The 26,464-nt window shown below is 30.8% G+C and overlaps 1 protein-coding gene across 1 annotated transcript in view; it reads right to left on the bottom strand.

Moving 5' to 3' along the window:
- Window positions 1-23,033, bottom strand: part of LOC130449765 (uncharacterized) — a 45,034-nt gene extending 22,001 nt beyond the window's left edge. Inside the window, exons 1-2 of the mRNA XM_056787764.1 lie at window positions 22,453-23,033; window positions 5,715-6,040 (exon numbers count right to left, since the gene is read on the bottom strand). Of these exons, the coding sequence (XP_056643742.1) occupies window positions 5,715-6,040; window positions 22,453-22,469 (343 nt within the window). The 5' untranslated portion in view covers window positions 22,470-23,033. The remainder of the gene's footprint in view (window positions 1-5,714; window positions 6,041-22,452) is intronic.
- Between the last annotated feature and the right edge of the window lie 3,431 nt (window positions 23,034-26,464).

Raw genomic sequence — 26,464 nt, 5'->3', positions numbered from 1 at the left:
TAAACGAAATCAATACTATTTAGAATTTTAACCTCTATGGAGAAGAAATTCGAGAAACTACAGAAATTGAAATTAGTAAAATAATGGTTAGAAAAACTGGAAGAAGATAATGAAAAATGATTTATCGAGAAATTTGAAACGTAGTCTTCAAAATTAATCATAATTTGAAGTAAATAGAACCTCGATTAGTATTAATTAGAGTTTGAAGTCATCCACCGATTCCAATAAATTTAGTGCTGATTTCGTAAACAATCAGCTAGCCGAGATGTATAATATACAGGTATGAATAAACGAAATCAATACTATTTAGAATTTTAACCTCTATGGAGAAGAAATTCGAGAAACTACAGAAATTGAAATTAGTAAAATAATGGTTAGAAAAACTGGAAGAAGATAATGAAAAATGATTTATCGAGAAATTTGAAACGTAGTCTTCAAAATTAATCATAATTTGAAGTAAATAGAACCTCGATTAGTATTAATTAGAGTTTGAAGTCATCCACCGATTCCAATAAATTTAGTGCTGATTTCGTAAACAATCAGCTAGCCGAGATGTATAATATACAGGTATGAATAAACGAAATCAATACTATTTAGAATTTTAACCTCTATGGAGAAGAAATTCGATTAACTACACAAATTGAAATTGGTAAAATAATGGTTAGAAAAACTGGAAGAAGATAATGAAAAATGATTTATCGAGAAATTTGAAACGTAGTCTTCAAAATTAATCATAATTTGAAGTAAATAGAACCTCGATTAGTATTAATTAGAGTTTGAAGTCATCCACCGATTCCAATAAATTTAGTGCTGATTTCGTAAACAATCAGCTAGCCGAGATGTATAATATACAGGTATGAATAAACGAAATCAATACTATTTAGAATTTTAACCTCTATGGAGAAGAAATTCGAGAAACTACAGAAATTGAAATTAGTAAAATAATGGTTAGAAAAACTGGAAGAAGATAATGAAAAATGATTTATCGAGAAATTTGAAACGTAGTCTTCAAAATTAATCATAATTTGAAGTAAATAGAACCTCGATTAGTATTAATTAGAGTTTGAAGTCATCCACCGATTCCAATAAATTTAGTGCTGATTTCGTAAACAATCAGCTAGCCGAGATGTATAATATACAGGTATGAATAAACGAAATCAATACTATTTAGAATTTTAACCTCTATGGAGAAGAAATTCGAGAAACTACAGAAATTGAAATTAGTAAAATAATGGTTAGAAAAACTGGAAGAAGATAATGAAAAATGATTTATCGAGAAATTTGAAACGTAGTCTTCAAAATTAATCATAATTTGAAGTAAATAGAACCTCGATTAGTATTAATTAGAGTTTGAAGTCATCCACCGATTCCAATAAATTTAGTGCTGATTTCGTCAACAATCAGCTAGCCGAGATGTATAATATACAGGTATGAATAAACGAAATCAATACTATTTAGAATTTTAACCTCTATGGAGAAGAAATTCGTGAAACTACAGAAATTGAAATTAGTAAAATAATGGTTAGAAAAACTGGAAGAAGATAATGAAAAATGATTTATTGAGAAATTTGAAACGTAGTCTTCAAAATTAATCATAATTTGAAGTAAATAGAACCTCGATTAGTATTAATTAGAGTTTGAAGTCATCCACCGATTCCAATAAATTTAGTGCTGATTTCGTCAACAATCAGCTAGCCGAGATGTATAATATACAGGTATGAATAAACGAAATCAATACTATTTAGAATTTTAACCTCTATGGAGAAGAAATTCGATTAACTACACAAATTGAAATTGGTAAAATAATGGTTAGAAAAACTGGAAAAGATAATGATAAATGATTTATCGAGAAATTTGAAACGTAGTCTTCAAAATTAATCATAATTTGAAGTAAATAGAACCTCGATTAGTATTAATTAGAGTTTGAAGTCATCCACCGATTCCAATAAATTTAGTGCTGATTTCGTAAACAATCAGCTAGCCGAGATGTATAATATACAGGTATGAATAAACGAAATCAATACTATTTAGAATTTTAACCTCTATGGAGAAGAAATTCGATTAACTACACAAATTGAAATTGGTAAAATAATGGTTAGAAAAACTGGAAGAAGATAATGAAAAATGATTTATCGAGAAATTTGAAACGTAGTCTTCAAAATTAATCATAATTTGAAGTAAATAGAACCTCGATTAGTATTAATTAGAGTTTGAAGTCATCCACCGATTCCAATAAATTTAGTGCTGATTTCGTAAACAATCAGCTAGCCGAGATGTATAATATACAGGTATGAATAAACGAAATCAATACTATTTAGAATTTTAACCTCTATGGAGAAGAAATTCGAGAAACTACAGAAATTGAAATTAGTAAAATAATGGTTAGAAAAACTGGAAGAAGATAATGAAAAATGATTTATCGAGAAATTTGAAACGTAGTCTTCAAAATTAATCATAATTTGAAGTAAATAGAACCTCGATTAGTATTAATTAGAGTTTGAAGTCATCCACCGATTCCAATAAATTTAGTGCTGATTTCGTCAACAATCAGCTAGCCGAGATGTATAATATACAGGTATGAATAAACGAAATCAATACTATTTAGAATTTTAACCTCTATGGAGAAGAAATTCGATTAACTACACAAATTGAAATTGGTAAAATAATGGTTAGAAAAACTGAAAGAAGATAATGAAAAATGATTTATCGAGAAATTGGAAACGTAGTCTGCAAAATTAATTATAATTTGAAGTAAATAGAACCTCGATTAGTATTAATTAGAGTTTGAAGTCATCCACCGATTCCAATAAATTTAGTGCTGATTTCGTAAACAATCAGCTAGCCGAGATGTATAATATACAGGTATGAATAAACGAAATCAATACTATTTAGAATTTTAACCTCTATGGAGAAGAAATTCGTGAAACTACAGAAATTGAAATTAGTAAAATAATGGTTAGAAAAACTGGAAGAAGATAATGAAAAATGATTTATTGAGAAATTTGAAACGTAGTCTTCAAAATTAATCATAATTTGAAGTAAATAGAACCTCGATTAGTATTAATTAGAGTTTGAAGTCATCCACCGATTCCAATAAATTTAGTGCTGATTTCGTCAACAATCAGCTAGCCGAGATGTATAATATACAGGTATGAATAAACGAAATCAATACTAATTAGAATTTTAACCTCTATGGAGAAGAAATTCGATTAACTACACAAATTGAAATTGGTAAAATAATGGTTAGAAAAACTGGAAGAAGATAATGATAAATGATTTATCGAGAAATTTGAAACGTAGTCTTCAAAATTAATCATAATTTGAAGTAAATAGAACCTCGATTAGTATTAATTAGAGTTTGAAGTCATCCACCGATTCCAATAAATTTAGTGCTGATTTCGTAAACAATCAGCTAGCCGAGATGTATAATATACAGGTATGAATAAACGAAATCAATACTATTTAGAATTTTAACCTCTATGGAGAAGAAATTCGTGAAACTACAGAAATTGAAATTAGTAAAATAATGGTTAGAAAAACTGGAAGAAGATAATGAAAAATGATTTATTGAGAAATTTGAAACGTAGTCTTCAAAATTAATCATAATTTGAAGTAAATAGAACCTCGATTAGTATTAATTAGAGTTTGAAGTCATCCACCGATTCCAATAAATTTAGTGCTGATTTCGTCAACAATCAGCTAGCCGAGATGTATAATATACAGGTATGAATAAACGAAATCAATACTATTTAGAATTTTAACCTCTATGGAGAAGAAATTCGATTAACTACACAAATTGAAATTAGTAAAATAATGGTTAGAAAAACTGGAAAAGATAATGATAAATGATTTATCGAGAAATTTGAAACGTAGTCTTCAAAATTAATCATAATTTGAAGTAAATAGAACCTCGATTAGTATTAATTAGAGTTTGAAGTCATCCACCGATTCCAATAAATTTAGTGCTGATTTCGTCAACAATCAGCTAGCCGAGATGTATAATATACAGGTATGAATAAACGAAATCAATACTAATTAGAATTTTAACCTCTATGGAGAAGAAATTCGATTAACTACACAAATTGAAATTGGTAAAATAATGGTTAGAAAAACTGGAAGAAGATAATGATAAATGATTTATCGAGAAATTTGAAACGTAGTCTTCAAAATTAATCATAATTTGAAGTAAATAGAACCTCGATTAGTATTAATTAGAGTTTGAAGTCATCCACCGATTCCAATAAATTTAGTGCTGATTTCGTAAACAATCAGCTAGCCGAGATGTATAATATACAGGTATGAATAAACGAAATCAATACTATTTAGAATTTTAACCTCTATGGAGAAGAAATTCGTGAAACTACAGAAATTGAAATTAGTAAAATAATGGTTAGAAAAACTGGAAGAAGATAATGAAAAATGATTTATTGAGAAATTTGAAACGTAGTCTTCAAAATTAATCATAATTTGAAGTAAATAGAACCTCGATTAGTATTAATTAGAGTTTGAAGTCATCCACCGATTCCAATAAATTTAGTGCTGATTTCGTCAACAATCAGCTAGCCGAGATGTATAATATACAGGTATGAATAAACGAAATCAATACTATTTAGAATTTTAACCTCTATGGAGAAGAAATTCGATTAACTACACAAATTGAAATTAGTAAAATAATGGTTAGAAAAACTGGAAAAGATAATGATAAATGATTTATCGAGAAATTTGAAACGTAGTCTTCAAAATTAATCATAATTTGAAGTAAATAGAACCTCGATTAGTATTAATTAGAGTTTGAAGTCATCCACCGATTCCAATAAATTTAGTGCTGATTTCGTCAACAATCAGCTAGCCGAGATGTATAATATTCAGGTATGAATAAACGAAATCAATACTAATTATAATTTTAACCTCTATGGAGTAGAAATTCGAGAAAATCTACAATTTCCAACCCAATCTCATCTAGTTCACTGTCATTATTTGTGAGAAGATGTCTTCCGCAATATTAGGAATCGTTGATATATTTTTTTACGTTTTACTTCAGCTACTTTTTATTTAGACTGGATTGAAGTAGTTGTATTGGCTGGTAAAAATGTAGATATATATTCAAATGTAATTGTATGTTGTTGTTGTTGTTTCCCATAATATATTTTGTTAATTTTAGTTTTCTATTACCCTTTTTATTTCTATCTTATTGTCTAATGGATTTCGAACATTTTACAACATGGTGTTCTCTCGTTGTTAACAATATCGTAAAATGAATAGTTGTAGATTAAGAACGATTTCTCAACACTGGTTTCGCCAATTGAGGAATAGTTGAAGGTAAATCAACTTGACTTTCTGTCATTGATACAATTAATATGAATGTCAATTAAAGAAATAGAACAAACAAATAACGAAATCGATTTTTTGGGACAGTTCAAGAATGTTTTAACTGACGTTGAATAACAGTTTCGAAAATTTTTCTTGTTATCTGTTTATGTACGACTCTGTGATATTACGTGGAGAGATATTTAGTTGTAAGGCAACTTTCTCATCAAATAAATGTCGAAATACATAAAGATGTGTATTTACGATATGTGAGGTTGTTTGGGCGAAGAAATGGTCGCAATTACAGCAATTTCACCCATACAGATTGTGTCGAACTTCGAAAGAGAAAGTGAATAAGCTATTATTATTTATTATTATTACTAATACATTCGAAAATGAATACTTACTATCGGCATAACTCGGAGGGATGAGTCTCAAAAATGTCTGTCCCCTATTTCCCCATTTGGGGTGTCTAACATTGTTGCATTCACCAGAAGGTTTCCTAAATTTCATAGGAGGACATGATACAGTTTCTTCTTTTTGGCAAAATGAAATAGACAATTTTTCATTTAATATGGCTTGTCTTTCGGTAGCTAACGCTTTTTGAACTATAGGTTTTAAATCTTCGGGTAAAGTTCGTGTATATTGGGTTAAATTATATTCGTCAAGTTTCAAAATCGATTGACATCCGATTAATTTAGGCAGCAGAGTCAATAATAACAGTAGAGGAAATCTGAAACAATAAGAAAATATTTTAGTGATGATATATTTAGAAAATAATCTTTGGTTTAACGACATCCGTGTGTAAATTATTCTAAACGTTTTTCGTCATACATTCTCAATAATGCAATAGATCGTGTCGTTATGTTGAATTGTTCGATAATTATCTAATTGAATGTATCAATTCACGAACAAATTACAAAAAAATGCTGCCTGGAAAAACCTCCATCCATAAAAACTATTATTTACTTGGATAATTATTATACATTGTAAATTAAAGTATAAAGAAAAAATCTTATATATCACAATTGTTTTGAGAGATTTGAGGTCTTGTTAGAGAAACTGAGAGTGGAATGAAAAACTTTTGCTTTCGATTCGGTTTAGTACTTTTGATTTGTATTACGCTACGCCGATAGACGTAATGCGTTACGCTCGATGATTATAAATGATATTGTTAGATTCATTCTCTGTTTATATCTGTAAGAATAATAATAATAAATTCTTCTTTTTACATAACTTTTAGCGGTTAATTACACACTTGAAATTAGAAATTAATAGCCTGCATAGGTAGGTTAATGTGTTACCGTATTTTTACCTGATTGAAATGAACAGTTATTACATACTTCATTTCGTATGTTTATATAAAAAAATAATAAAATCAGTCGATTATTTGTTACGTTAGTCAAACGAAAAAACTATTATTGAGGTAGAAAAAGTTCGAATCACGATCGAAATTGATTAATTTGCTTAAGTTTCAATATTTAAGCTGAGATTATTTTAATTCAACTAGAGGTTAATCTCGAAGCTTTCCAAAATTTACTATATTTGATTGTTAATAAGAAATTTCTTTCTCAAAATTTGTTAATACATTGCGAAATCATTTAGCTTACAAATATGTATTAAATTCGATGAATAGGGCAAACATCTCAGTATTTAGAAAATAGACTAAGTGATCATCAATCTTATATATTAAAAAAATTGATGATTTCCATTCCGAGTCCGTTTAGGCGTTTTACCCAACCGATTTGTTTAATTTTTTTTTCAATGAAAGGTATTGATGCACAGATCAGCCATCATCTATCGGATTTCATCTAATTTTTACCATTTTCAAGTTATACTCAAATGCGATTTCCCCCTGTACATTACTTATGGGAGTTTTTCACATACACACGTTCTATCCTCAATATCTCAGGTTCTATTCAAGATAGAGACTTCGTTTTGGTTTAAGCAACACTCGCTGAAACACCTTCTTTCTTTTGAATTTTTGAACACTTATTAAATCGGTTGAATTGGAGAGGAGCTAGGCGCGGACATTAAATGTGGAGTTATGGATTTTTGTAGGTTTTTGCAATTTTTCTACATTCAAAGATCTATATCTCAGGTTTTAATATAGCTTCAGAGTTCGTTTTGATTTAAGAACACTCGCTGAAACACCTTCTTTCTTTTGAGTTTTTAAACACTTAAATCGGTTGAGTTGGAGTAGAGCTAGGCGCGGACATTCAATGTGGAGTTATGGATTTTTGTAGGATTTTGGCAATTTTTCTAAATTCAAAGATCTATATCTCAGGTTCTAATATAGCTACAGAGTTCGTTTTGGTTTAAGATCACTCGCTGAAACACCTTCTTTCTTTTGAGTTTTAAACACTTTAATCGGTTGAGTTGGAGAGGAGCTAGGCGCGGACATTAAATGTGGAGTTATGGATTTTTGTAGGTTTTGGCAATTTTTCTACATTCAAAGATCTATATCTCAGGTTTTAATATAGCTTCAGAGTTCGTTTTGATTTAAGAACACTCGCTGAAACACCTTCTTTCTTTTGAGTTTTTCAACACTTAAATCGGTTGAGTTGGAGTAGAGCTAGGCGCGGACATTCAATGTGGAGTTATGGATTTTTGGCAATTTTTCTACATTCAAAGATCTATATCTCAGGATCTAATATAGCTTCAGAGTTTGTTTTCATTTAAGAACACGCGCTGAAACACCTTCTTTCTTTTGAGTTTTTAAACACTTAAATCGGTTGAGTTGGAGAAGAGCTAGGCGCGGACATTCAATGAGGAGTTATGGATTTTTGGCAATTTTTCTACATTCAAAGATATATATCTCAGGTTCTAATATAGCTACAGAGTTCGTTTTGGTTTAAGATCACTCGCTGAAACACCTTCTTTCTTTTGAGTTTTGAACACTTTAATCGGTTGAGTTGGAGAGGAGCTAGGCGCGGACATTAAATGTGGAGTTATGGATTTTTGTAGGTTTTGGCAATTTTTCTACATTCAAAGATCTATATCTCAGGTTTTAATATAGCTTCAGAGTTCGTTTTGATTTAAGAACACTCGCTGAAACACCTTCTTTCTTTTGAGTTTTTCAACACTTAAATCGGTTGAGTTGGAGTAGAGCTAGGCGCGGACATTCAATGTGGAGTTATGGATTTTTGGCAATTTTTCTACATTCAAAGATCTATATCTCAGGATCTAATATAGCTTCAGAGTTTGTTTTCATTTAAGAACACGCGCTGAAACACCTTCTTTCTTTTGAGTTTTTAAACACTTAAATCGGTTGAGTTGGAGAAGAGCTAGGCGCGGACATTCAATGTGGAGTTATGGATTTTTGGCAATTTTTCTACATTCAAAGATCTATATCTCAGGATCTAATATAGCTTCAGAGTTTGTTTTCATTTAAGAACACGCGCTGAAACACCTTCTTTCTTTTGAGTTTTTAAACACTTAAATCGGTTGAGTTGGAGAAGAGCTAGGCGCGGACATTCAATGAGGAGTTATGGATTTTTGGCAATTTTTCTACATTCAAAGATATATATCTCAGGTTCTAATATAGCTACAGAGTTCGTTTTGGTTTAAGATCACTCGCTGAAACACCTTCTTTCTTTTGAGTTTTGAACACTTTAATCGGTTGAGTTGGAGAGGAGCTAGGCGCGGACATTAAATGTGGAGTTATGGATTTTTGTAGGTTTTGGCAATTTTTCTACATTCAAAGATCTATATCTCAGGTTTTAATATAGCTTCAGAGTTCGTTTTGATTTAAGAACACTCGCTGAAACACCTTCTTTCTTTTGAGTTTTTCAACACTTAAATCGGTTGAGTTGGAGTAGAGCTAGGCGCGGACATTCAATGTGGAGTTATGGATTTTTGGCAATTTTTCTACATTCAAAGATCTATATCTCAGGATCTAATATAGCTTCAGAGTTTGTTTTCATTTAAGAACACGCGCTGAAACACCTTCTTTCTTTTGAGTTTTTAAACACTTAAATCGGTTGAGTTGGAGAAGAGCTAGGCGCGGACATTCAATGTGGAGTTATGGATTTTTGTAGGTTTTGGCAATTTTTCTACATTCAAAGATCTATATCTCAGGTTTTAATATAGCTTCAGAGTTCGTTTTGATTTAAGAACACTCGCCGAAACACCTTCTTTCTTTTGAGTTTTGAACACTTCAATCGGTTGAGTTGGAGAGGAGCTAGGCGCGGATCTTCAATGTGAAGTTATGGATTTTTGGCAATTTTTCTACATTCAAAGATCTATATCTCAGGTTCTAATATAGCTTCAGAGTTTGTTTTCATTTAAGAACACTCGTTGAAACACCTTCTTTCTTTTGAGTTTTTGAACACTTAAATCGGTTGAGTTGGAGAGGAGCTAGGCGCGGACATTCAATGAGGAGTTATGGATTTTTGGCAATTTTTCTACATTCAAAGATATATATCTCAGGTTCTAATATAGCTTCAGAGTTCGTTTTGATTTAAGAACACTCGCTGAAACACCTTCTTTCTTTTGAGTTTTTAAACACTTAAATCGGTTGAGTTGGAGAGGAGCTAGGCGCGGACATTCAATGTGGAGTTATGGATTTTTGGCAATTTTTCTACATTCAAAGATCTATATCTCAGGTTCTAATATAGCTTCAGAGTTTGTTTTCATTTAAGAACACTCGCTGAAACACCTTCTTTCTTTTGAGTTTTTCAACACTTAAATCGGTTGAGTTGGAGTAGAGCTAGGCGCGGACATTCAATGTGGAGTTATGGATTTTTGGCAATTTTTCTACATTCAAAGATCTATATCTCAGGATCTAATATAGCTTCAGAGTTCGTTTTGATTTAAGAACACTCGCTGAAACACCTTCTTTCTTTTGAGTTTTTAAACACTTAAATCGGTTGAGTTGGAGAGGAGCTAGGCGCGGACATTCAATGTGGAGTTATGGATTTTTGGCAATTTTTCTACATTCAAAGATCTATATCTCAGGTTCTAATATAGCTTCAGAGTTTGTTTTCATTTAAGAACACTCGCTGAAACACCTTCTTTCTTTTGAGTTTTTCAACACTTAAATCGGTTGAGTTGGAGTAGAGCTAGGCGCGGACATTCAATGTGGAGTTATGGATTTTTGGCAATTTTTCTACATTCAAAGATCTATATCTCAGGATCTAATATAGCTTCAGAGTTTGTTTTCATTTAAGAACAAGCGCTGAAACACCTTCTTTCTTTTGAGTTTTTAAACACTTAAATCGGTTGAGTTGGAGTAGAGCTAGGCGCGGACATTCAATGAGGAGTTATGGATTTTTGGCAATTTTTCTACATTCAAAGATATATATCTCAGGTTCTAATATAGCTACAGAGTTCGTTTTGGTTTAAGATCACTCGCTGAAACACCTTCTTTCTTTTGAGTTTTGAACACTTTAATCGGTTGAGTTGGAGAGGAGCTAGGCGCGGACATTAAATGTGGAGTTATGGATTTTTGTAGGTTTTGGCAATTTTTCTACATTCAAAGATCTATATCTCAGGTTCTAATATAGCTTCAGAGTTCGTTTTGGTTTATGAACACTCGCTGAAATACCTTCTTTCTTTTGAGTTTTTAAACACTTCAATTGGTTGAGTTGGAGAGGAGCTAGGCGCGGACATTCAATGTGGAGTTATGGATTTTTGGCAATTTTTCTACATTCAAAGATCTATATCTCAGGATCTAATATAGCTTCAGAGTTTGTTTTCATTTAAGAACACTCGCTGAAACACCTTCTTTCTTTTGAGTTTTTAAACATTTCAATCGGTTGAGTTGGAGAGGAGCTAGGCGCGGACATTCAATGAGGAGTTATGGATTTTTGGCAATTTTTCTACATTCAAAGATATATATCTCAGGTTCTAATATAGCTACAGAGTTCGTTTTAGTTTAAGATCACTCGCTGAAACACCTTCTTTCTTTTGAGTTTTGAACACTTCAATCGGTTGAGTTGGAGAGGAGCTAGGCGCGGACATTCAATGTGGAGTTATGGATTTTTGTAAGTTTTTGGCAATTTTTCTACATTCAAAGATCTATATCTCAGGTTCTAATATAGCTTCAGAATTTGTTTTGATTTAAGAACACTTGCTGAAACACCTTCTTTCTTTTGAGTTTTTCAACACTTAAATCGGTTGAGTTGGAGAGGAGCTAGGCGCGGACATTCAATGTGGAGTTATGGATTTTTGTAGGTTTTTGGCAATTTTTCTACATTCAAAGATCTATATCTCAGGTTCTAATATAGCTACAGAGTTCGTTTTGGTTTTAGATCACTCGCTGAAACACCTTCTTTCTTTTGAGTTTTGAACACTTCAATCGGTTGAGTTGGAGAGGAGCTAGGCGCGGACATTCAATGTGGAGTTATGGATTTTTGTAGGTTTTTGGCAATTTTTCTACATTCAAATATCTATATCTCAGGTTCTAATATAGCTACAGAGTTCGTTTTAGTTTAAGATCACTCGCTGAAACACCTTCTTTCTTTTGAGTTTTTAAACACTTAAATCGGTTGAGTTGGAGAGGTGCTAGGCGCGGACATTCAATGTGGAGTTATGGATTTTTGGCAATTTTTCTACATTCAAAGATCTATATCTCAGGTTCTAATATAGCTTCAGAGTTTGTTTTCATTTAAGAACACTCGCTGAAACACCTTCTTTCTTTTGAGTTTTTAAACACTTCAATCGGTTGAGTTGGAGGGGAGCTAGGCGCGGACATTCAATGTGGAGTTATGGATTTTTGTAGGTTTTTGGCAATTTTTCTAAATTAAAATATCTATATCTCAGGTTCTAATATAGCTACAGAGTTCGTTTTAGTTTAAGATCACTCGCTGAAACACCTTCTTTCTTTTGAGTTTTGAACACTTCAATCGGTTGAGTTGGAGAGGAGCTAGGCGCGGACATTCAATGTGGAGTTATGGATTTTTGTAGGTTTTTGGGAATTTTTCTACATTCAAAGATCTATATCTCAGGTTCTAATATAGCTTCCGAATTTGTTTTGATTTAAGAACACTTGCTGAAACACCTTCTTTCTTTTGAGTTTTTCAACACTTAAATCGGTTGAGTTGGAGTAGAGCTAGGCGCGGACATTCGATGTGGAGTTATGGATTTTTGTAGGTTTTTGGCAATTTTTCTAAATTCAAAGATCCATATTCTAGTACGATAAAAAAAATAGAACCATGAGATATTAAAAAAACATACATTTGATTATAAAAACTGAATCTAATACACGAAAAAGAGAATTTTTAGAAATGATACACACGAAAAAGCTATAAATGATAAAAAAGACCTAAATAATTTTGTAAATTGTTATAGAACTAAAAATAATTTAATATTTGAGATGTAAGGACTAAGGAAAAATTAATTTTTCTTATTAGAGCAAAGTCGAAACGTCAGTTTTTATCAATATTTTAAGTATTATTAAAAAAAACTAATTTTAAAACAGAATACACCTAAAATCAAAAACATTTAGAAACATAAACGAATTTAAAATTTGAGGATCCAGATAAGCGTGGTGGATTAAAAAATAAAATAAAAATCTTTATGAGTTTCCTTTCGTACTGAACCCAATTGCATAAAATTTAATTCATTTCCGATGCAATCAAATCCAAAAGAACCCAGAAATTAGAACACAATTTTACAATATATTATTTATCTTTTCTATATGCGTTACTAAATATAGAGGTGCCAGTATAGGTATTTAGAAATTTTTTTAAAAATGCTTAAACTCGTATTTACTGTAATTGAAATTGGTCAATAAACATTAATATTGTAATTAACTATTGCTAATATTTATTGAAAATCTATTTAAATTTATAGTTTCGGCGTTATGAAAATTACGTCCTTTAGAAAAGATGAATCCTTTCATTTCGTATTATATTCTTTATCGAATCTTACCGAGAGAGCTTTGTTGTGAAATTAGATCAGTACCAACCATGAAATATGTTAATGTCTTTAATGCAATCGATTATTCTCTTTGTACATATCGATCGAGTAACAGTTTTTTGTACAACCTGTTAATCACGATTTTGTTCGTTGGTATATTTTTCGATAATGGAAAATTACGAAATTAACTATAGTTACGGTCTAATTTATAAGTATTTTTCTAATAAAATGAAAATTACTTCGGAAATAATACGATTCGTAGAAGGGTTAAGGTATATAATAAATAAAATATATAATTATTATATAACGAGTAAATTTTTGACTGTTTTTGACTGTCTCGGGATAAATCATATTAAATAACAAAAACGAAAGTGTGAATTCCAATTCAAAACCCATAAAAATTCAAATTAAACCGGATATAAAATATTTAATTTAATATATATCTAATAATTTCAATAATTATCATGTTTTACGTAACCAATATTACCATTTCATTGTAAAATATGAGGTTTAAAACGAAATGTTTTTCTAATTCTTGTGTCGAATGAAAATCCGAGGTTGATTTAGTGCTAATTTATTATTAAAAACATTTTTTAGTTCAATTATCAGTACAACCATGTGCATCTCCGCTTATATTGATTCTAAATAAAGTCATTAGAATATTATAGAAATGGAATTGTGATGCGACCATGGAGGTTGTACTCATAAACTACTGAATGACCTTCGTCGTCTAAACAGATATTATTATGAGGATGTTCTTGTACATAGTTATTCCTCGTCTATATATACACGAATTCCATATGTACAAAAAAATGTTTCAAAAATCGATGAATTTAAATAAATTTTCATGTTTGATATAATCAGAACTGGAAATATTTTTATTAAGGGGTTCAACTAGTCGTCCTTGGGTACGTAGAATGTATTTAATCGAAAAAATTTCGAATAAAGGAAATGATTATTTTTAAAATGAAAATATAAAATCTTATAATATTGTAGCATCTTAATTTTATCTGTGTATTGATCAGATGTATCTAGATAGTTAATTTTACGAAAAAAAAATTACAAAAGCAAGAATTTATACCATAGACAAACGTAACCAAATACATGTTTACACATTCGGCGATTTTTCTACCGTCTATGAAATAAAAAATAATTCTACGTATTGCAATTTTATTTCAACTTACAACTGTCGGTTATCTTAGACTTGGAAACATTAGATGGAATGAAAATTTTAATTAGATTTCGTTTATTCGTGTCAAGTTCTTAGGATTTCATAATTTGTAACGAAACGTGTTGGTATAATGATGTATCTAACAATAAAATTAATTACTGTTATAAAGTCGATACAAAAACTATTAATCCTCGTTTATACAGTGCAATAATTATTTATTTCAACCTTAAACGTAAACACACAGAGATTGTGTAAACCGCAAGACGTGTAGGTTGTGCAGAAAAAATAATCTGCACAACCTACAAGGCATAACAAGGACACGTGTTTTCTTTAATTCAATATATAAATATAATATACTGTACGAAGAAAGTTGCCTTGAGTGAAAGTTATTCGAAAAATTTTTATCGGCCCAATTTTGGATACAGAAACTGATTGTTATGACAGACACGTTGAAAAATAAATATTAAACGAATGATTTAACGATTTCGTGATATTATATTATTATGAATATGGACAAAATTCGTTTATAATCACGTAGAACAACATAAAGATGTGCATTAAAACATAATTTTCTTTTGTTGTCTATTTATAAACAAAAGAATTTAATTAAAGTTATTATTCATAGCCATAAGTAATCAATTATCGTTTGTACGTTAACCTTTACGATATTTTTTTGTAGTTTTAGAAGAGTTTATGACATCAGATATTATTACATCATATCGATAGTTTTTCTTGTAATCAGTAATTGCCTGTTTGAGGTCGATGATGTATGTCTTATATTTGACCAGAAAAATTGCTATATGTATATTAAAAATAAATATGGATGGAAGATAGATAGATAGATAATAAAGAAAAATATAATTCTAGAAGATGTTTTAGTCAAAACGTATTACCTATTGTAAGCATTTTTATATTTTAATTCGAATTTCGCGCTCTAGAAAGGGAATTTTGAGAGGTTAGGCTGGTAACACTGATCGAGACTTACGTCAGTTAGATGTAAACACAATAAAAATAAAGATTATTTTGGTAAAGTTTTTTTTTAAATTTATTCTGGCCATCCAAGACAGAAGTTTACACTATATGGTATATACAGTGAAACTCGGTTAAGTGGGACCTGGATAAGTGAGAAACCTCCATAACTGGAACTCATGCTGAGGTCTTAACACTAAATTACCTCTGTTAGTGGGACGAGGTAAGCCTCTATATCTGGGATTTGTTGTTTCGATTTATCATAATAGTTACCTCTATAACTGAGACAGCGAGTCAATTTTATATGCATAAACCTCTGTAACTGAGATAACATTGTTGGTTTACTCATTCTTATTCTACCCACAAATTCCACACATAATTTCAAGTACGTAAGTACAAATTTTGAGCTTCAATTACCTTTAGTTTTAGTTTCGCTTTACTATCATACAGATGTTTATTTGAAAAATGCCAAAACGAAAGCTACAATCGTTATCATTACGTGAAAAACTGAAGTTAGTATCCGTTTATGAAAGTGGGAAGTTTGTGCCGAATTTAATGTGCCAAAATCTACTCTTTGTAGAATAATTCAGAGTAAACATAAAATTGAATCACAATGTTCTGAAGGACAAGGAAAACTAAAACGTGTACGTTTATCAGAATATCCCGAACTTGAACAGTGTTTGCTAACATGGGTCAAGCAACTTCGTAACAAAAACGTTCCGGTAAGTGGACCGATGGTTAAAGAAAAGGCACAAGATTTCGCGCGAAGGCTCGATATTCATAATTTTCGTAGCAGCAATGGTTGGATGGAAGGGTTTAAGAAAAGAAACGGTATAGTTTTCAAAGCAATTTGTGGAGAAAGTAACACTGTTGAAGTTAACAAATGTAGCCAATGGATTGAAGACCTACCACTTCTATTACGCAATTATTCTGCTGATGATATTTTGAACGCAGACGAAACGGGTTTATTTTGCAAGTGTCTACCCGATAAAACTTTTACCATAAAAGGTGAGTCTTGTCATGGCGGGAAACTCAGTAAAGAGCGCATTACAATACTTCTAGGTGCTAACATGTCAGGAACTGAAAAATTGCCTATCCTATTAATCGGAAAATCCAAGTCTCTGCGATGTTTCAAAGGTGTTAAAACTTTGCCTGTGATTTACCAAAATAATAAAAAGGCATGGATGACATCCATTATTTTTTCTGAATGGTTGAAGAATTTAAACCAAGAAATGAAAGCCCAGAAGCGAAAAATTTGAATGTTTGTGGACAATTGTACTGCTCGTGTATCTGCCTGCAAATACGACAAGTAAATTGCAGCCAATGGATCAAGGCATCATCAACAATTTCAAAATTTGTTACAGAAAAGAAGTTGTTCGACATGTTATTAAATCTATAGAAGACAATCGATGTTCTTCAGGCGATGAGGTTTGCTAGGAAAGCTTGGTTTTCTGTGAACAAAACTACTATAGCAAACTGCTTTAAAAAATCTGGATTTAAATCTGAAGTAACTGAAGCTGAAAGCTTACAAGAGGAGGACGAAAATTTAGAAGCTGATCCTGAAGATTGGAACTTATCAATAATCAACATCCAACATTCCAAGATTTTATAAACGTCGATGACGGTTTAATAGTTTCGGGAGAACTTGATGAAAGCGACATTGTTCATGCCTTCTCGTCTTCTTCATTGGAAAATGAAGAAGAAGACGACGAAATGAGCGCGGAAGTAATTTTAGTAAAAATTTCTAAACGCGAAGCAGTAAAAGCACTAGAAACTTTGCACAGTTATTTTGAAATGTCATCAATTGGTGAGCAAAGCATATTTGATAAAATTTATAACATCGAAAAACATCTGATGGCTGATACTTCCAAACGACAAACTAAAATGACAGATTTTTATAATTGATACATTCTGTTTCCATATTCGTACATCATCATCATCATATATTTAAGAGCTCAGCTCTTGTCGTTAAGTATATATTACGTGTAAAAACGTGCTTAAATATTTTTGTTGATTACATAAATTTGTATGATTACCTTTAAGTACTATGTATTTTTTTTTTGTATTAAAACTCATTTACACACATAACACGTTATTTTATTTTATTTAATAATTTAACCTTTATAACTGAAATAACCTGTATTCTCACCTCTATTAATGGAACCCTCTGTAAATGAGACAGATATTTATTTGTACCTGTATATCTGAGACACTGGGTAAGTGGAATACCTCTATAAGTGAAACGACAGTGCAGGTCCCTTGATGTCTCACTTAACCAAATTTCACTGTATAATGGTTTTAGATACAATAAACAAAGCCTGTTGAAATTTTTTAAATATAAAAATTTATCTTTTTGATGATTTCATGAACAATTTGTTCCCATTTGCAAATGAAAAATGCAAAATTTCTTTGTAAAAATCGGAATTTTCTTTGTTTTTGTTAACTTACCAGAAAAAAACACAACCTTCAAGTTTTTAAGGCGTGTAGGAAGGTGTGCTCCATAGATATTATCGTTTTTTATTTTTAATTTCCTTATAATCTATATAACTACCTTGATATTTGAAATATCTGTTCTGTTGACAAATATTTCTGTATAATTATAAATACATACAAATTGTGGTACAATTTTGACAATTAATTTAATGCTGGTATATACTTTTTTAAATGAATCGTCAAAATTTTGGAAATATCATCAAATTCCGTCGATGTTGTCACCAATTATATCAATTACGTAATCAGAAAATAATTTCTTCAAACTAAAAATGAAAGTCTATAAAAATCTAATGTATTCGTTGCGTGGTGTGCACGTGTATTCTTCCTAAAGAAGAAAGTATTCAAATTTTATATAATTCGAAGTAATCTTGTTCAATTACTAAACTAGGTTAATTTAGGAAGCATGTACAACATTCTAAGCATTCAGTAATAAGTAGATATTTCATTTTATTAAATAATCAAATAAAATTTTAATACGAGAATACAGATTCAAGTAAATTAGTTCGTTTTTTACCTGATGGTATCAGTAACTTTCAAACAATAATAATTCTTGATTGATCCAACTTTTTCTATTAATATCAATTCAATTTTCATTTACCAACGATAGACCATCAAAATATTGATAGAAAATTACATATATGTTAATAGATTTCATCTTATTTCATTTCATATAATGATTAAATTTCTCAGTATTAATACTAATTAATATATAATGAGAAATTTCAAAGACAAAGCTCATTATTGACGATCTAAGTAGTCTTTTATTATGACCTATATTGTATGTATTATTCGATTGTGTAGGTGCTATGGTATGTGGTACATTATGGTACATCGTGGTACTAATACTTCAACTACAGATCAGTTTATTGTTCGTTGTTCTAGTAGAGAAAAAATGTACTTTCGATAAAAAGCGGTACTGTACAGCTGATGGCAAGGACAGACACGTGGAGTTTTCAATAAAAAACTTAACTTAAACGGCATGTAGCTATTTAATGATAATAAATACAAGAATGGTCACGGAAGTACTAAAAAAAAACGCATACAACCGCTTTATCTATTTGTAATTATTGTTGAAAAAATCTAGGATTTTACACGTTTACACAACATTTTTATAGATATTAATGTGAAGCAACGTTGAGATTTTATTATATTAGGTACTTCCGCATTCTTTTAGTATTGAATGTTAATAGCTTCTTCAGTTTTTTTTTATAAAATCATGAACAATCTTATATATTAAAAAAATTGATGATTTCCATTCCGAGTCCGTTCAGGCGTTCTACCCAACCGATTTGCTAATTTTTTTTTTTCAATGAAAGGTATTGATGCACAGATCAGCCATCAACCATTGGATTTCATCTAATTTTCACCATTCTCAAGTTATACTCAAATGCGATTTCCCCCTGTACATTACTTATGGGAGTTTTTCACATACACACGTTCTATCCTCAAAATCTCAGGTTCTATTCAAGATAGAGACTTCGTTTTGGCTTAAGAACACTGGCTGAAACACTTTCTTTCTTTTGAGTTTTTGAACACTTAAATCAGCTGAGTTGGAGAGGAGCTAGGCGCGGACATTCAATGTGGAGTTATGAATTTTTGGCAATTTTTCTACATTCAAAGAGCTAGATCTTAGGTTCTAATATAGCTACAAAGTTCGTTTTAGTTTTAGAACACTCGCTGAAACACCTTCTTTCTTTTGAGTTTTTGAACACTTAAATCGGTTGAGTTGGAGAGGAGCTAGGCGCGGACATTCAATGTGGAGCTATGGATTTCTGGCAATTTTTCTACATTCAAAGACCTATATCTCAGGTTCTAATATAGCTTCAGAGTTCGTTTTGGTTTAAGAACACTAGCTGAAACACCTTCTTTCTTTTGAGTTTTTGAACACTTAAATCGGTTGAGTTGGAGAGGAGCTAGGCGCGGACATTCAATGTGGAGCTATGGATTTCTGGCAATTTTTCTACATTCAAAGACCTATATCTCAGGTTCTAATATAGCTTCAGAATTCGTTTTGGTTTAAGAACACTGGGTGAAACACCTTCTTTCTTTTGAGTTCTTGAACACTTAAATCGGTTGAGTTGGAGAGGAGCTAGGCGCGGACATTCAATGTGGACTTATGGATTTTTGGCAATTTTTCTACATTCAAAGACCTATATCTCAGGTTCTAATATAGCTTCAGAATTCGTTTTGGTTTAAGAACACTAGCTGAAACACCTTCTTTCTTTTGAGTTTTGAACACTGCAATCGGTTGAGTTGGAGAGGAGGTAGGCGCGGACATTCAATATGGAGTTATTGATTTTTGTAGGTTTTTGGCAATTTTTCTACATTCAAAGATGTATATCTCAGGTTCTAATGTAGCTTCAGAGTTTGTACTCATTTAAGAACACTTGCTAAAACACCTTCTTTCTTTTGAGTTTTTGAACACTTAAATCGGTTGAGTTGGAGAGGAGCTAGGCGCGGACATTCAATGTGGAGCTATGGATTTCTGGCAATTTTTCTACATTCAAAGACCTATATCTCAGGTTCTAATATAGCTTCAGAGTTCGTTTTGGCTTAAGAACACTGGGTGAAACACCTTCTTTCTTTTGAGTTTTGAACACTGCAATCGGTTGAGTTGGAGAGGAGGTAGGCGCGGACATTCAATATGGAGTTATTGATTTTTGTAGGTTTTTGGCAATTTTTCTACATTCAAAGATGTATATCTCAGGTTCTAATGTAGCTTCAGAGTTTGTACTCATTTAAGAACACTTGCTAAAACACCTTCTTTCTTTTGAGTTTTGAACACTTCAATCGGTTGAGTTGGAGAGGAGCTAGGCGCGGACATTCAATGTGGAGTTATGGATTTTTGGCAATTTTTCTACATTCAAAGACCTATATCTCAGGTTCTAATATAGCTTCAGAGTTCGTTTTGGCTTAAGAACACTGGGTGAAACACCTTCTTTCTTTTGAGTTTTGAACACTTTAATCGGTTGAGTTGGAGAGGAGCTAGGCGCGTACATTCAATGTGGAGTTATGGATTTTTGGCAATTTTTCTACATTCAAAGACCTATATCTCAGGTTCTAATATAGCTTCAGACTTCGTTTTGGCTTAAGAACACTGGGTGAAACACCTTCTTTCTTTTGAGTTCTTGAACACTTCAATCGGTTGGGTTGGACAGGAGCTAGGCGCGCGGACATTCAATGTGGAGTTATGGATTTTTGTAGGTTTTTGGCAATTTTTCTACATTCAAAGATCTATATCTCAGGTTCTAATATAGCTACAGAGTTCGTTCTTTTCTATTATAAGATTTCTGATACTTATTTAATGGATTCGATGCGAGCGAAGCCGCGGGTAAAAGTATTATATAATATTAATTTTTAACGTAATATAGTGTCAAGAACAATGTTAAATACTTGTACAAATAGAAAAAATGTCATTTTATATGTTGATTCTATGAATTTTTTCAAATAATACAAACACGTAAATGGAAATCAAGAAGTTATAAAAAGATGGAAAATCGTTTTAGCTGAAGTGATAATTTACTTTACATATTTGGTCATTTCTTCATTTATATGTGAAGAAAATATATCGAAACTTTCTAGTAGACTAGGTGCTTGGACTGCGTTGTAAAAAAGAAAGAGAAAGCAATTATCTAATCGATAAAATATGCGTCCACATTCAATACTATTGTTTTTCGCCACGGGCATTTCGGATACTATTGGTATTGTTTTGTTGTTTTTCCAAAAATACGGGTGTTTAAATTAACATTGAATATGTTGATTCACGACAAAAAAATTTTCGTTTCTAGTCACACAGTTTCAATATAATAGAATTAAAAAAAAAACCATTTTTCGAAATATGCGAAGGTATATTTGTTTTTGAAAAAATTAATCTCATTTTTATTAGAGATTAAAAAACTTACTCCCAAAAGATGTAGAAACGATATTTTATGACCTTACAGTACCTATATAAGAGCAACGTACTAAGAACGATTTCACTTTTAAAGCGACTCAAGAATTTAGAAACAACCATTTTTATATCGAGTCGGTTAAACTGGTAACCAGTCTAGAAAAATATTATATTAAGTCACGTTACTGTAAATAATACGAAACATTATAGTATGTACATTATAAATAATCGAAAATTTTAATATTTCGGAAAGTTTTTAATGATAATCGCTTCATTATTTAAACCATTTCAGAGGTAGCCTTAAAGAATCCGTCTGTGATAATATAAACGATAAAATTTTATATAAATATAATAATATATACTAATATCTAAAAATAGAATAATTTGCATTGACGGTTTCTTCTTTGAATCATTTTTGACTCTAACAAATCGTAAAATGTGCGGATTTGCGTAACGTATTATGAGAATCTCCCATAAATTCATGGTAAATTCTTTTCATTTTCATAATTTATTATTGCAATCATTAAAACGGTCTATATATAGCCACAGGTTACGAATTTAGTTGGTTACTAATTTTTATCAGGTGAAAAACTAATAGTTAATGGTTTTTATGTACTTATTCTTTAATAAAATGTAATTTATATTTTGTTTATACTATAATTTTGAACATTATGAAATATGTACTGGTTCTTCACAGTTTTATTTCTTTGTTCTTTTATCTTTACACCATACCAATTAATTGAATTAAACAAAAACTTACCTAAGAATACAACCCATTATGGCAAATATTAATGTAGTTTCTCAGAATTTTATGAGATTGTCACTACATTTAGTATATACTACTAATGTCAAAAGCCGAAATCTTCAATCAAAATAACACAAATGATTTTGTTATTTTTCTTAATTTGAAATTCACGAGGTATAGCACTACTCCACGGAGATGTTACCCACGAGCGCACCGACTTCCACGGTTAAGTCAGATTGTTTGGCAAATTATTCAGTTAACTCACCGGAGAAAGTAAGAATAATCCGGAGACACAGAAATCAGTGGCAACAAAACTATGTGTGCGGCGCGGCATCATAATCAGGAGATGTTTTAATAGTTGCTCCCTCTCTATGAGTGCTCGTGAAGAAAAAATTACGATTATCCGTGCGAATTCTTTGAATTTTGTTATTTTTCGTTTTGAAAAACCTTGGAAACGAGATCCTGGTTCGAAATTAACACATTGTTTTTTCATTTACATGAATATGTCATGAACTAAGTGATTGTTTTGAATAATATTATAATAGATATTAACGAAAAACTTAATATTGAAATTGATTAACAAAACATTTGATAAAAAAAATCAAAAAACTTAAAATTTTTTTCTTCTCATCAACGTATATTTTTACGACTTGAGAACTTTGAACTTTTAACCAGCTCAATGTATAAAAATATGTTTTTATTCTTCTATAGAATAAAAAGAAATGAAAGTACAACGTTAAAGTTATAAATAATATTGAATTTATTCAAACGTTTATTTACAAATTTTGATGGCCGCTGACTTCGAATGTCAGCATGCCCTTGATACTGGACAATTGTATAGCGTAATAATCAAGACTTTGGGGCTACAACTTGATATTGAAGAAAGTGCTTCTTAATCTATCTCTCTATAATTATTTCCTATGTCTCGACACGTCTTATATTTATGACGGAATTACTATTTATCAGTTTGAAAATTTCATCTAAAAAAATTTTGCTCCGACCATTTTTTTATTATAAAATTTGATAAACGTAATAATAAATATTTTTATGGTACATAGAGAATATTACATGATCTTTTTCGCAGTATTTTTGTCGACTTTTTCAATTTCGAAAATCAATTTTTGGATAAAAATCTTGAGCAAAATTTTCATCTTATATATTAAAAAAATTGATGATTTCTATTCCGAGTCCGTTTAGGCGTTCTACCCAACCGATTTGCTTAATTTTTTTTTTTCAATGAAAGGTATTGATACACAGATCAGCCATCATCTATCGAATTTCATCTAATTTTCACCATTCTCAAGTTATACTCAAATGCGATTTCCCCCTGTACATTACTTATGGGAGTTTTTCACATACACACGTTCTATCCTCAATATCTCAGGTTCTATTCAAGATAGAGACTTCGTTTTGGTTTAAGAACACTCGCTGAAATACCCTCTTTCTTTTGAGTTTTGAACACTTCAATCGGTTGAGTTGGAGAGGAGCTAGGCGCGGATCTTCAATGTGAAGTTATGGATTTTTGGCAATTTTTCTACATTCAAAGATCTATATCTCAGGTTCTAATATAGCTACAGAGTTCGTTTTGGTTTAAGAACACTCACTGAAACATCTTCTTTCTTTTGAGTTTTTGAACACTTCAATCGGTTGAGTTGGAGAGGAGCTAGGCGCGGACATTCAATGTGGAGTTATGGATTTTTGTAGGTTTTTGGCAATTTTTCTACATTCAAAGATCTATATCTCAGGTTCTAATATAGCTACAGAGTTCGTTTTGGTTTAAGAACACTCACTAAAACATCTTCTTTCTTTTGAGTTTTTGAACACTTCAATCGGTTGAGTTGGAGAGGAGCTAGGCGCGCGGACATTCAATGTGGAGTTATGGATTTTTGTAGGTTTTTGGCAATTTTTCTACATTCAAAGATCTATATCTCAGGTTCTAATATAGCTACAGAGTTCGTTTTGATTTAAGAACACTCACTGAAATACCTTCTTTCATTTCAGTTTTTGAACACTTAAATCGGTTGAGTTTGAGTGGAGCTAGGCGCGGACATTCAATGTGGAGTTATGGATTTTTGTAGGTTTTTGGCAATTTTTCTACATTCAAAGATCTATTGCTCAGGTTCTAATATAGCTACAGAGTTCGTTCTTATTTTTATTTAATTCTTATTTAATGGATTCGATGCGAGCGAAGCCGCGGGTAAAAGCTAGTATTTTAAGAATGGACAACAAAAGGCGCTGTACTTCGATGTGTACTTTCTTACTCCAGTTGCCGAATCGTCGAGTTATTTATCATTTAATATTTTTGGAATTTTGGAAAAACCCGAATCGAACCTCTACAATTTGAGTGTTTTAGCAACCGCTTTCTTTAGATTATTTATTGCTGAAATATTGAATATTAGCATTATAAACTAAACCAGCACCTCAAATTTTTTTTATTATTGAACAGCAGCTTAAACAACAGAAATTGCTTCTTGTATATTTTATTTAGTTACTAAATAAAGTTCGGAAACATTCTTAATGAATCTTTAAAACTGTTAACCAAACGACAACAAACTAATTATTTATTATGTCACAATCTTATAATAAATTCAACTTTGGATGTCTCGTTGAGTTATTTTTTGGAAATATAATAATCGAATTATATTTTAGAGAAGAAGAAAATGTGCTTTATTATTATGAATAGTTTATTTTCCAATTAAACAACATTTCTAATTGTTATCACTTGATTGGAACCGAAGAATTGGTTTGATAATTGCATGAAAATCGTAGTAATATCTAGAGGAATCATAACTTTTCCTTTTTTTTTTAATAAAATAATATTTATTAAAAGTATTGATGTGTTAAAAAAATTGTAATTAATTGACACGCCCATATGTACGTTTCCTTCAATCCCAAACGATCATAGTTTCAATAGATAAGATACGAAATTAATCACTTTCTCTTGAGTCATTTGACCACAGGGGCGTATTCAGAGAAGATCAATAGAAATATTTTTAAAAAACCGAATCCCCAACGAATTTGGATGAAATTAGAGTCATAAACAAACAAATAATCTAAAATCCGAAAAAGTTTTAAATTTAAAGTGGTTTGTATAAAGCAATGATAGTTATGGGGGTGGCATTATTTTTCTTAAAATATCTCGTTACGTTAAAACGAATTTAATTTAATTTTGTTGTCCAAAAACGTATTTTATTAATTATAAAAAAGGACGATTATTTAATATCTTATATGGGTTAATCAGTGGTATAAACGATCAGTCAGTGGCATACAAACAATCACATGACGTAACCATCAACTTTAACCGCAAAAGTGATTGCACCAAGGACGGTTGGTACGAACATTCTACTTATATTATTAATAACTATGAATCCTGAAATATAACAGTCCAGTCCAGGTTTTTCCTGATATAATCTTTTTATTAACTATTAATAAATAATAATTGGAAATTTTGATGATCAAAAATGTTTCCTATATTTGGTCAAAATTAGTTTAAACAAAAGTTTCTTTCCATTATTCAAGTTTCGATCGCTAGGTAAATAATTTTGATATTAATTGTACAAATTCAGTTTATGGACGTTAGAGTTAAGGAAAACCATCTCGGTGTATCAAAAAGTGTATGTTTAAAGGAAGCAAATTAAGATGGCGCTTGAGTAGCAAGTGGAAGAATTTAAAAAAAAAATTGTGTGTGTCAGCTCCGACGCACGACTGGAGTTTACTCCTTAAGTTCGATAGTCTAACCTGACAAAAAAAGAGTTTATTTAACTTAAAAAAGATTGGTTGATTGCCAGATTATTTTGGGCTTCCTTCATTAATTTTTTTTTAATCTGTAAGCTCGTTGTCTCTCGGCTGGAGTTTTTGTAGGTTTAGATTTTTTCCTAGTCAAAAAATATAAAAAAAAATTAGAAAATTTATAAATGCATAGGTAATTATAAAAATTTTAACCAACTTTAAGAAAAATGATAAAAAAAGGTTTTTATAAACATTTTTTAAAAATTATTATTATTCATTTTTTATTTAAAATATAATA

This window comes from Diorhabda sublineata, chromosome 10, assembly GCF_026230105.1.
Source record: "Diorhabda sublineata isolate icDioSubl1.1 chromosome 10, icDioSubl1.1, whole genome shotgun sequence".
In the NCBI taxonomy this organism is placed as follows: Eukaryota; Metazoa; Arthropoda; class Insecta; order Coleoptera; family Chrysomelidae; genus Diorhabda; species Diorhabda sublineata.
This window is presented reverse-complemented; position numbering and strand designations above follow the sequence as displayed.